The 13,007-nt window shown below is 43.2% G+C and overlaps 1 protein-coding gene across 1 annotated transcript in view; it reads left to right on the top strand.

Annotated features, from left to right (window-relative positions):
- The window catches only part of LOC140732453 (TBC1 domain family member 20), a 57,335-nt gene extending 46,435 nt beyond the window's left edge, over positions 1-10,900 (top strand). The window contains exon 8 of the mRNA XM_073055128.1: positions 4,463-10,900. Within this exon, the coding sequence (XP_072911229.1) occupies positions 4,463-4,718 (256 nt within the window). The 3' untranslated portion in view covers positions 4,719-10,900. The remainder of the gene's footprint in view (positions 1-4,462) is intronic.
- The last annotated feature ends 2,107 nt before the right edge of the window (positions 10,901-13,007 follow it).

Genomic DNA, 13,007 nt, shown 5'->3' with positions numbered 1-13,007 from the left:
TAGATGGGTTCTTCTAGCATTTTTTGTGTGTTACTCTGCCGTTGTAATGTGAGCCTTTTTCCACAACTGATTACATTCTATACACTCCATTAATAGAATGTAAAACAGCACAGTAACAGGCCCACCATGTTGAGCTGAACTAATTAAGTTAGTAATCAAAGCCCAATTAACCCCTTCTGCCTACAAAATATCCAGATCCTTCCATTTTCTGCATTTTCATGTGCTTATCTAAGTGCCTCTTAAATTTCTCTATCATACCTGCCTCTACCACTACCCAGGCACCCAAAGTGTTGTTTAAAAAAAAATCCCCAAGCACCGCCTTTAATCTTCTCCCCTTTCACCTTAAATACATGCCCTCTGGTATTAGACATTTCAACCCTTGGAAAAAGATACTGCTTGTTTCCTCTATCTATGCCCCCCTCAATCTTATAAACCTCTATCAGATTTCTTCTCAGCCTCCACCACTCCAGATAAAACAACCCAAGTTTGCCCAACCTCGTGTTATAGCACATACCCTCTAATCCAGGCAACATCCTGGTAAACCTTTTCTGCACCCTTGCTAAAGCCTTGACATCCTTCCTAGAGTGGGGTGACTAGAACTATATGCAAAATTCCAGATGTGATCTAAGTAGAGTTTTATAAAGCTATAATATAACTTTGTGACTTGGAACTCAACTAACAAAGGCAAACATGTCTTATGCTGCCTTAACACCCGTGTAGCCACTTCCATGAGGCTATGAACTTTAACCCCCAAATCCCTCTGCTCATTAACACTATTGTAGGTCTTGCCCTCTTTTCTTGCCTTTATTAATAACAATAGACAATAGGTGCAGGAGTAGGCCATTCGGCCCTTCTAGCCAGCACCGCCATTCACTGTGATCATGGCTGATCATACACAATCAGTACCCTGTTCCTGCCCTCTCCCCATATCCCTTGACCCCGCTATCTATAAGAGCTCTATCTAACTCTCTCTTGAATGCATCCAGAGACTTGGCCTCCACTGCCTTCTGGGACAGAGCATTCTACATAACCACCACTCTCGAGTGAAAAAGTTTTTCCGCATCTCAGTTCTAAATGGCCTACCCCTTATTCTTAAACTGTGGCCTCTAGTTCTGGACTTACCCATCAGTGGGAACGTGCTTCCTGCCTCCAGCGTGTCCAATCCCTTAATAATCTTATATGTCTCAATCAGATCCCCTCTCATCCTTCTAAATTCCAGTGTATACAAGCCCAGTCGCTCCAATCTTTCAACATATGACAGTCCCGCCATTCCAGGAATTAACCTTGTGAACCTACGCTGCACTCCCTCAATAGCAAGAATGTCCTTCCTCAAATTTGGAGACCAAAACTGCACACAATACTCCAGCTGTGGTCTCACCAGGGCCCTGTACAACTGCAGAAGGACCTCTTTACTCCTATACTCAATTCCTCTTGTTATAAAGGCCAGCATGCCATTAGCTTTCTTCACTGCCTGCTATACCTGCATGCTTGCTTTCATTGACTGATGTACAAGAACACCTAGATCTCGTTGTACTTCCCCTTTTCCTAACTTGACTCCATTTAGATAGTAATCTCCCTTCCTGTTCTTGCCACCAAAGTGGATAACCTCACTTTTATCCACATTAAACTGCATCTGCCATACATTTGCCCACTCACCCAACCTGTCCAAGTCACCCTGCATTCTTATAACATCTTCCTGACATTTCACACTGCCACCCAGCTTTGTGTCATCAGCAAATTTGCTAATGTTACTTTTAATCCCTTCATCTAAATCATTAATGTATATTGTAAACAGCTGCGGTCCCATCACCGAACCTTGTGGTACCCCACTGGTCACAGCCTGCCATTCCGAAAGGGACCTGTTAATCACTACTCTTAGTTTCCTGTCAGCCAGCCAATTTTCAATCCATGTCAGTACTCTGCCCCCAATACCATGTGCCCTAATTTTGCCCACTAATCTCCTATGTGGGACTTTATCAAAAGCTTTCTGGAAGTCCAGGTACACTACATCCACTGGCTCTCCCTTGTCCATTTTCATAGTTACATCCTCAACAAACTCCAGAAGATTAGTCAAGCATGATTTTCCCTTCATAAATCCATGCTGACTCGGACTGATCCTTCTACTGCTATCCAAATGTGTCGTAATTTCATCTTTTATAATTGACTCCAGCATCTTTCCCACCACTGACATCAGGCTAACCGGTCTATAATTCCCTGTTTTCTCTCTCCCTCCTTTCTTGAAAAGTGGGACAACATTAGCCACCCTCCAGTCAGCAGGAACTGTTCCTGAATCTATAGAACATTGGAAAATGATTACCAATGCGTCCACGATTTCTAGAGCCACCTCTTTAAGTACCCTGAGATGCAGACCATCAGGTCCCAGGGAATTATCAGCCTTCAGACTCAACAGTCTATCCAACACTGTTTCTTGCCTAATATAAATTTCCTTCAGTTCATCCTTTGACCACTATTACATCTGGGAGATTGTTTGTGTCTTCCCTAGTGAAGACAGATCCAAAGTACTTGTTCAACTCATCTGCCATTTCCTTGTTTCCCATAATAAATTCACCCTTTTCTGTCTTCAATGGTCCAATTTTGGTCTTAACTATTTTTTTGCTATTCACATACCTAAAGAAGCTTTTACTATCCTCCTTTATATTCTTGGCTAGTTTACCTTCGTACCTAATTTTTTTCTTGGCATATTGCCTTTTTTGTTATCTTCTGTTGCTCTTTAAAAGCTTCCCAGTCCTCCGGTTTCCCGCTCATCTTTGCTATGTTATACTTCTTCTCTTTTATTTTTATACTGCCCTTTACTTCCCTCGTCAGCCACGGCCGCCTTTTACTCCCCTTAGGATCTTTCTTCCTCTTTGGAATGAACCGATCCTGCACCTTCTGCATTATTCCCAGAAATACTTGCCATTGTTGTTCCACTGCCTTCCCTTCTAGGGTATTGTTCCATTGAACTTTGGCCAGCTCCTCCCTCGTAGCTCCATAGTTCCCTTTGTTCAACTGTAATACTAACACATCCGATTTTCCCTTCTCCTTCTCAAATTGTAGGTTAAAACATATCATATTATGGTCACTACCTCCTAGTGGTTCCTTTACCTCCAGGTCCCTGATCAACTCCGGTTCATTGCACAACACTAAATCTAGAATTGCCTTCTCCCTGGTAGGCTCCAGTACGAGCTGTTCTAAGAATCCATCTCGGAGGCACTCCACAAACTCCCTTTCTTGGGGTATATCCCAACAGGCCCTATGGACTTTTTCACCTTAATGATATTTTTTGAGGCATCACTCCTCGATGATGCCCTGGATGCTGGAGAGGCTAGTGCCCATGATGGAGCTGACTGAATTTACAACTTTCTGCAGCTTTTTTCGATCCTGTGCAGTGCCCCTGTGTCGCATACCAGACAGTGATGCAGACAGTTTGAATGCTCTCCATGGTACATCTGTAGAACTTTGTGAGTAACTTTGGTGACATACCAATTCTCTTCAGGCTCCTGATGAAACATAGCAGGTATTGTGCCTTCTTTGTAACTGCATTGATATGTTAGTCCCAGCATAGATCCTCAGAGATGTTGACATCCAGGGACTTGAAATTGCTGCCCCTTTCCACTTCTGATCTCTTGATGAGGACTGGTGTGTGTTCCCTTGACTTCCCCTTCCATAAGTCCACAGTCAATTCCTTGGTTTTATTGATGTTGAGTGCAAGGTTTTTGCTGTGACACCATATGACGAGCTGATCTATCTCGCTCCTGTATGTCGTCTTGTCACCATCTGAAATTTTGCCAACAATAGTTGTGTTGTCAGCAAATACAGAGATGGCATTTGAGCTGTTCCTAGCTATACAGTCATGAGTGTAGAGAGAATAGAACAGTGGGCTAAGGACACATCCTTGACATGCGCCAGTGTTGTCAACAGATGGACATGTTATTTCCGATCTGCGCTGACTTATCTTCTGTTGAGGATCCAGTTGAAGAGAGAGGTACAGAGGTGCTGGCTTTGGAGCTTTTTGATCAGAACTGTAGGAATGATTATATTAAATGCTGAGCTGTTGGTTCCCCTCCAGTCCAGGTGCAACCTGTCCCTCTTTTCAGATCGTCCCCCCCCCCCCACCCCAGAAGAGGTTCCAATAATCCTTTCTCTCTAGCTTTTGCACTTTATTCTGCATTCTGTTACTGTTTTACCTTGTACAACCTCAATCCAATGTAATAATTTGATCTGTATGAACAGTGTGCAGGACAAGCTTTTCACTGTATCTCGGTATGTGTGACAATAATGAATGAATTCCCTAGTGTTGTTTTGACCAACTCCACAACTGGGCAGTGTTCTGAAAGGTGTTAGCTCTGCTATTGAGAGTATGGCCTGTGGCTTCTAGGCCATAAGGCATAGGAGCAGAATTAGGCTACTTAGCCCATCGACTCTTCCCCTGTCACTAACTGCTGTTCTTCTGCCTCCACAGTGTCACCATCAGCACTTTCCAGGACTTCCAGCTAGCAACATCCCAGCAGCGCCCTGATGCCGTGCTCTACAAACAGTCCAGGGAGAGGGCTCGCCTGTCACCCAGCCACGCCAAGGCACCGGCTCCAACAGGGGCCAACCAGCTGGTGAAGATGGCAGTGTGGGGACTCACAGCCACGCTGGGAGCGGCTGCTTTCGCTGTGGTGAACACGGCGATGGAGTGGGCACCAGAGTTTGTCTTCCAGCTGTTTCCATAGCCACTGGTGTTTTGGACGCACTTGTAGCAGGCAGGCATTCTGCTGAACCAGGAGAGAGACAGACAGACCACACCCACGTGGTGCGTTGTGCCAAAGGCCCTAGTGCAGCAGAGGCAAGATGTGGAGCTTTCCGATCTCAGTTGTGACCATCACAGAACTAGCCATTTTTGCAGCCCATCTTTGGAAATTGGCCCAGTTACCACCTCCTCTTCCCACATGGACTAGCATGAACACAAAGGGCAGAGTGGTCTTTTCTGTTCCATGGGTATCTTGTTTGGCCAAGAAATTTTAAAGCCAAAAGCCCTTTTTTCTGTGTTGGGCAATGGGAAGCTATTTTCCATTTACACGTATTAAATGTTAATCAAAAATTGTAGATGTTGGATTAAAAAAGAAAATTTCGGACAAAAAGTTGGACTGCATCTGTGGGTGGAGAAACAGAGTTAATGTCATGGACATTGAATCTATTCCACAGCACAAGAGATTCTGCAGATGCTGGAAATCCAGAGCAACAGACACAAAATGCTGGAGCAACTCAGCAGGTCTGGCAGTATCAATGGAGAGAAATAAGCAGTCGACCTTTTGGGCTGAGACCCTTCAGCAGGACTGGAGAGGGTGCCATAGTAGAATTCTGGTTAGCATGACACTATTACAGCTCAATCCTGTGTCAGAGTTTAACCCTGGTGACGTCTGTCAGGAGTTTGTACCTTCTCCCCTGACACAAGTGGGTGGTTCGGTTTCCTCCCACATTTCCCAGACATACTAGTTAGTAGGTTAATTGGTCATTGTAAATTGTCCTTTTATTTGGCTAAAAGTGGGCTTTTGGATGGTGCGGCTCTGGTAAAGGGCCTGTTCCATGCTTTATCTCAAGTTAATAAAAAAAAAAGGGCTTCCTCCTTCCTTTTTAGTCCTAATGAAACGTCTTGGCCCAAAACATCGACTGTTTGTTCCTCTCCTTTGATTCTGTTCCTCGTTCCACAGATGCAGCCTGACCTTTTGTGTGATTACAATATTTTTTGTTTTACTCCATGTACCCATATGTGGAAATTTGATACATGGAGCAGGTCCTGCTTCTGTTCACTTGTTCTTTGTGTTATGAAGGGAGTTTAGTTTAACATACCAACTATTGAAAAGCTCGATAGTGTGGATGTGGAGAGGATGTTTCCAATAGTCGGGGAGTCTAGGACCAAAGGGCACAGTCTCAGAACACAATGACGCTCCGTTAGAATACAGATGAAAAGGAATTTCTTTAGCCAGAGGTTAGTGAATCTGTGGAATTCATTTCCACTGGTGGCTATGGAGGCCAAGTTGTTGGGTATTTTTAAAGCAGAGTTTGAGAGGTTCTTGATTAGCTGGGGTGTCAAACGTTATGGAGAGAAGGCAGGAGAATGAGGTTGAGAGGGATAATGAATCAGCCATGATGGAATGGCGGAGCAGCCTCAATGGGCTCCAATGTCTTATTGTCTCCTTTCCGAGAGAGCTGGTCCTTCACTGATTCTGAATTGGTCTTAAAATCAGAGGAGATCTGTGTCGCTGTGTGTGAAGGAATTTAACTGAATTTTGTGGTATCCTTGGTTTGGAGATCAAGCAAGGCCCATCTACCCTATCATTTGGACACAAAAGGTCCTAAGACATTGGATTGAGAAAAAGTGAAGGGGTACCTCCCAGTGCTCTGATTAATATTTATATCTTAAACATTATTAAATATTTGATCCTCAATATTTTGCACGAGTACAGTGAGTTAGCAGTACAATGGGAAAAATCTTAGTGTTATTGGACCATAAGATATAGCAGCAGAATTGGGCCATTCAGCTCATCGAGTCTATCCCACCATTCAATCATGACTGATTCATTATTCCTCTCAACCCATTTCTCCAGCATTTTCTCCACGATTTGAACCTAACCTAATCACAGGATAATTTACAATGACCAATGTCTTTGGACTATGGGAGGAATCTAGAGCACCCAAAGGAAATCCCTGCATTCCATGGGGAGGATGTACTAACTCCTTACAGAGGATACAGGAGTTAAATTCTGAATACCGACACCCCAGGTGGAATTGTGTTGTGCTACCGCTACGCTACTGTGGTGTGGTTAGTAAGTTAACTGGGTGAATTTGGCAGTTGGGTTTGTTGGCCAGAAGGGTCTGCTATTGTGCTGTACCTTTAAAATAAATTTTAAAAGTTCGGTTCTTTCCTTGGGAGAAGTTGACTCTTTGTGAAACACTGCGGTCCAGGTTTGTGGGATGCTTCCACATTGTGTAGGAGGTTCCATTGCAGGAAAGTCAGGCGGGTATGCATCTTGGAAGAGAGTTTGGAGGTGCAGGTCGTAGACATGGGAAGTGCCATAAGATCATAAGATATAGCAGCAGAAATAGGCCTTTTGACCCATCAAGTCTGCTCTGCTATTTCATCTTGGCTGATTCGATTTTCCCCTCTGCCCCAATCTCCTGCCTTCTCCCTGTGTCCCTTCATGCCTTGACCAATCAAGAATCTATCAACTTCTGCCTTAGATATACATGAAAACTTGGCCTCCACAGCTGCCTGTGGGAAAGAATTCCACAGACTCGCCACGCTCTGGCTAAAGATATTCCTTCTCGTCTCTGTTCTAAAAAGAAACCCCTATATTCTGAGGCTGTGTCCTCTGGTCTTAGACTCCCTGACCATAGGAAACATCCTCTCTATCAAGGCCTTTCACCATTTGATTGGTTTCAATGAGGTCGCCCCTCATTCTTCTGAATTCTAGTGAATACAGGCCCAGAGCCATTAAACGCTCTTCATGTGATAATTCTGGAATAATTTTCATGAACATCCTTTGAACTCTGTCCAGTTTCAGCACATTCTTTCTAAGATAAGGGACACAAAACTGCTCACAATAATCCAACTGAGGCCTCACCAGTGCTTTATAAAGTACTACATGCTGGAGGTAGTGGTAGACATTGTGGAGGCATTAGTAATGATCTTTAAAAAAATCATTGGACTCTGGCATGGTGTCAGAGGACTGGAAAATTGCAAATGTCACTCCACTCTTTAAGAAAGGAGGAAGGCAGCAGAAAGGAAATTATAGACCAGTTAGCCTGACCTCAGTGGTTGGGAAGATGTTGGAGTCAGTTGTTAAAGGATGAGGTTATGGAGTACTTGGTGACACAGTACAAGGTAGGATAAAGTCAGCATGGTTTCCTTAAGGGAAGATCTTGCCTGACAAATCTGTTGGAATTCTTTGAGGAGATTACAAGCAAGATAGATAAAGGGGATGCAGTGGATTTTGTATATTTGGACTTTCAAAAGGCCTTTGACAAGGTGGCTCACATGAGGCTGCTTACCAAGTTAACAGCCCATAATATTATAAGAATGTTACTGGCATGGTTAGAGCATTGGCTGATTGGTAGGAGGCAGCAAGTGGGCATGAAAGGATCCTTTTCTGGTTGGCTGCCATGTTCCTCAGCAGTTGGTGTTGGGCCCACTTCTTTTTATGCTGTATATCAATGATTTAGATGATGGAATAGATGGCCTTATTGCCAAGTTTGCAGATGATACGAAGATTGGTGGAAGGGCAGGTAGTGTTGAGGAAACAGGCTGAAAAAGGACTTAGATTAGGAGAATGGGCAAGAGAGTGGCAAATGAAATACAATGTTGGAAAATGCATGGCCGTGCACTTTGGTAGTAGGAATAAATGTACAGACTATTTTCTAAGCAGGGAGAAAATCCAAAACTCTGAGATGCAAAGGGACTTGGGGGTCCTTGTGCAGAACACAATAAAGGTTAACTTACAGCTTGAGTTGGTGGTGAGAAAGGTAAATGCCACGTTAGCATTCCTTTCAAGAGCTCTAGAATACAAGAGCAAGGATTTGATGCTGAGGTTTGATAACGCCCTGGTGAGGCCTCACCTTGAGTATTGTAAACAGACTCCTCATCTAAGAAAAGATGTGCTGGCATTGTAGAGGGTTCAGAGGAGGTTCACAGGGATGATTCCGCGAATGAAAGGGTTATCACTTGAGGAGCGTTTGATAGCTCTGGGTCTGTACTTGTTAGAATTTAGAAGGATGAAGGGGGATCTCATTGAAACCTTTTGAATATTGAAAGGCCTAGGCAGTAGATGTGGAAAAGATGTTACCCCCGGTGGGGGACTCTTGGACAAGAGGGCACAGCCTCAGGGTAGAGGGGCATCCATTTAAAACAGATGAGAAATTTCTTTAGCCAGAGATGAGTGAATTGGTGGAATTTATTACCACAGGCCAGGTTGTTCAAGGTGGAGCTTGATAGGTTCTTGATAGGACACGGTATCAAAGGTTACGGGGAGAAGGCTGGAGAGCGGGGCCGAGGAGGGGGAGAAAAGGATCAGCCATGATTTAATGACTGAGCTGACTCGATAGGCCAAAATGGGCTAATTCTACTCTTATGTGTTATGGTCTTGTGCTCTAGCTCAACAGGCCAGGCAGTATCTATGGAAAAGAGGAAAAGAATATAAGAGCAGGGATGTGATGTTGAGGCTCTATAAGGCACACGTGAGACCAGACGGAGTATTGTGTGCAGTTTTGGGCTCCTTATTTTAGAAAGGATATACTGACATTGGAGAGGGTTCCGAGAATATTCATGAGAATGATTCCAGGAATGAAAGGGAGCATTCCTGAGGAACATCTGGCAGCTCTTGGGCTGTATTCCCTGGAGTACAGGAAAATGAGGGGATGGGAATCTCATAGAAACATTCCGAACATTAAAAGGCCTGAACAGATTAGATAGGGCAAAGTTATTTCCCATGGTAGGGGAGTCTAGGACAAGAGGGCAGAACTTCAGGATTGAAGGACATCCATTTAGAACAGAGGTGCGGAGAGGGTGGTGAATCTGTGGAATTTATTGCCATGAGTGGCTGTGGGGGCCAAGTCAGTGGGTTTATTTAAGGCAGAGATAGATGGGTTCTTGATTAGCCAGGGCATCAAAAGGTATGGAGAGTAGGCAGAGGAATGGGGATGACTAGAAAAATTGGATCAGCCCATGATTGAATGGCAAAGCAGACTTGGGCCGAATGGCCTGCTTCTACTTTGATATTTTATGGAATATCTCCTGTACCATATTCAGCTTAGTCAAGTTCTCCTTACAGCATAGAGCACTTCACAGTGCTCCAAGTGCAGCCTAATCAATTGTAATGTAACCTGACCTTGTACATATTACCATGGCCAAAGAAGGCACACATACCAAGGACTGATTATTGAGATTTGGTCCACCGGCCCTTCAAGCTGCACCCCCAGCAACTCCCTATACCTCGCTAACCTAATCATGGAACAACTTACCATGATCAATCAATCTCCGACTGGTATGTCTTTGGACTGTGGGAGGAAACCCACGCAGTCACTCCTTACAGACAGCAGCGGGAATTGAAGCCAAGTCACTGGTACTGTAAAGTGTTGTGCTAACCACTACACTACCATTCCGCTAGGAATTCATTCACCACATTCATTTATGTTTACAGGGGAGTTGCAGTACAGTTACAGTTAATTGGGCCGTCATTTTAATTGGGACAGCCGCTTATTTGGGACAACTCTTAACATAAACTAATGGAGAAAATAGTCAGGATTCCCTTCATTAATTTGAGCCACTCTGCCACTTAATTGGGACAAGTGACTGTTGTTGAATGGTTTATAACTAGTGTCAGTTGCGTGAATTTGTGTGATTATTAAACACTACATGCTTGGAGTGAACAGTTTTCCAACAGCGTCAGATGTGTGTGTGTGTGTGTGTGTTTGTGTTCATAAAGCAGTGAGTTTTTTTCCATTGATAGTTGGTGAGAAATAAGCAGAAATACAATTCAGAACTGTGTTGCTCTATGAAGTCTCAGGCATTCTGCCTTGGAGGTGCTAGAAATGGCAGGGAGTGAAAATGAAATGATTTCATAACATCAAGTTAGGAACAACAAAGAATTTGAAAGTATCAGCAATCATCTTGAATGTTACAATGAAAATGAAGATTTGGAGGATACAGCTGTCAAAAGCTTTGTATGAAGACAGTCCATTATCAGCACTAGGTGTCTGCTGATTTTGTTCATTTACAGTCAACCAAAAAATGTGGCAGCGAACACTGGATGAATTCCTCTGTCAATAACTATTAGTAACTAATACAGTTTTATAGTACTGTAGTAGTGTTGATGGTGTATCAATTTGTTCTGTGTTTAATTACATAATTTGTTACTCAGTTGATTGGTTGTTTGTCTTTTTTTTAATAACTTTTCAATTATTTCCATGAAACTTTGGCTGATTGGGGCAGCCACTTAATTGGCCAAAACATATTGGTCCCGATGTGTCCCAATCCAGAGTCCACTGTTAGGAATTTGCTGTGGTCTGTTGGCATGGCATGCAACTTAAAAAAAAAACCCACATTCAACAATTATAAAGAAAGAATTGTATAATGAAGTTAGAGGTTAAAGTACAGATACGGATGACATGTACACAAGTACCAACATGCATTTGCAGTGTAAATAGCATAATGAACGTGTTTACAGTGCAGTGACTGGGGTAACAGATAGAAGGGGGTGAGGGGTAACTGGAATGGTTGATAAATGCCTGGGGGGCAGAAACTTTGAGGACAGTATGAAGTTTTTGTTTAATAGTCCTTTAGCACTTTCCAAAAGGGAGCTATTGGAAAAGCTACACCACCCTCACCATTCTATCTATCTGTGTCATCCCATAAGAATCAGAATCTGGTTAAACATCATTGACATTCTGTATGACGTGAAATGTGTTGTTTTGTGGTAGCAGTACTTTCCAATACATAATAAATTATAAATTAAAATAAATATTAAAAAATAATTTAGAAGTAGTGCAAAAATAGAGCAAAAATATTGAGATAGTGTATGAGAGTTCATTGTCCATTCAAAAATCTGATGGCGAAGGGGAAGGAGCTGTTCCTGGAAAGTTGAGTGTGTCTCTTCAGGCTCTTGTACCTCCTCCTGGATGGTAGCAATGAGAAGCAGGCATTTCCTGGGTGATGGGGTTCCTCATTGATGGATGGAGTCTTTGAGGCATCACCTTTTGATGATGTTCTCGATACTGGGGAAGCTAGTGCCCATGATGGAGTTGACTGAGTTTATAACTTTCTGCCGCTTTGTCTGATTCTATGCATTGGAGCCTCCATACCAGATGGTGATGCAACCAGTGAAAATGCTCTCCATAGTACATCTGTAGAAATTTGCTGGTGATCTAGCAAAGACTTGTACCCCGCTTCCCCATATTTTGCTATTCACAACACTTCTGTTCACTGTGTACTTTCTGGCCTAACCTAGTTTTTCTTCTGCTGTTCCCTTGCTCACTAGATTTACATTGCTGCCAGGCCTATTTCTAGCTGTTCAACCCCTGTTGCTGGTGTCTGGTGACAGCCGTGGTGATACAGAAGTGAAGATTGACAGAAAAGGAACAATTTCTGCCTTCTCGCCCGTGCCTCAGTCACATCTTTCACCAGAAATCCAACCGCTTGAATTCACTGATGAACTTATTAAAGCTTCTGTCTTTTTCCAGTGTAATAAAGCAGGCTGCCTTTTCCCTTGCAAGCTGGCCCAAAGGCTTGCTGTTCATTCAGAATCAGATCTTTTATCACTGCCATGTGTCATGAAATTTGTTATTTTGGGGCAGCAGTACAGTGTAATACATAAAAAAAATACTATAAATTACAATATATATATAAAACAAGTGCAAAAAGAGAGCAAAATAGTGAGGAAGTGGTCATGGGTTCATGTACTATTCAGAAGTCTGATGGCAGAGGGGGAAAAGGTTGTTTCTAAAATGTTCAATGTGCACCTTAGAGGGCATGTCCTAATGGAAACAGTGCAAAGAAAATTTACAAGGATTTTGCCAGGACTTGGGGACCAGAGTTATAGGGAAAGGTTGAATAGGTTAGGACTTTATCAAACTTCCCCTTATTCTATGCTGTAGGGAATAGAAGTATACAAAATTTGGAGGGATATACATAGAATAAATGCAAGCAGGCCTCTTCTGTTGAGGTTGGGTGAGATTAGAACTAGAGATCATGGGTTAAGGGTGAAAGGTGAAATACTGGAGCAGGAACGTCACTCAAACTGTAGTGTGCATGTGGAACAAGCCGCCAGTGAAAGTGGTGGATGTAAGTTTTATTTCAACATTTGAGAGAAATTTGGTTAGGTACAAGGATGGGAGGAGTATGAGGGCAATGGTCTGGGATCATGTCATTGGGCTAGGCATATTAATAGTTCAGAATGGACTAGATGGGCCGAAGGGTAGTTTTTGTGCTGTAGTGTTTTATGACCGTATGCTGCTGCCTTGAAGCATCG

Source organism: Hemitrygon akajei, chromosome 8 (genome assembly GCF_048418815.1).
Source record: "Hemitrygon akajei chromosome 8, sHemAka1.3, whole genome shotgun sequence".
Lineage (NCBI taxonomy): Eukaryota > Metazoa > Chordata > Chondrichthyes > Myliobatiformes > Dasyatidae > Hemitrygon > Hemitrygon akajei.
This window is presented reverse-complemented; position numbering and strand designations above follow the sequence as displayed.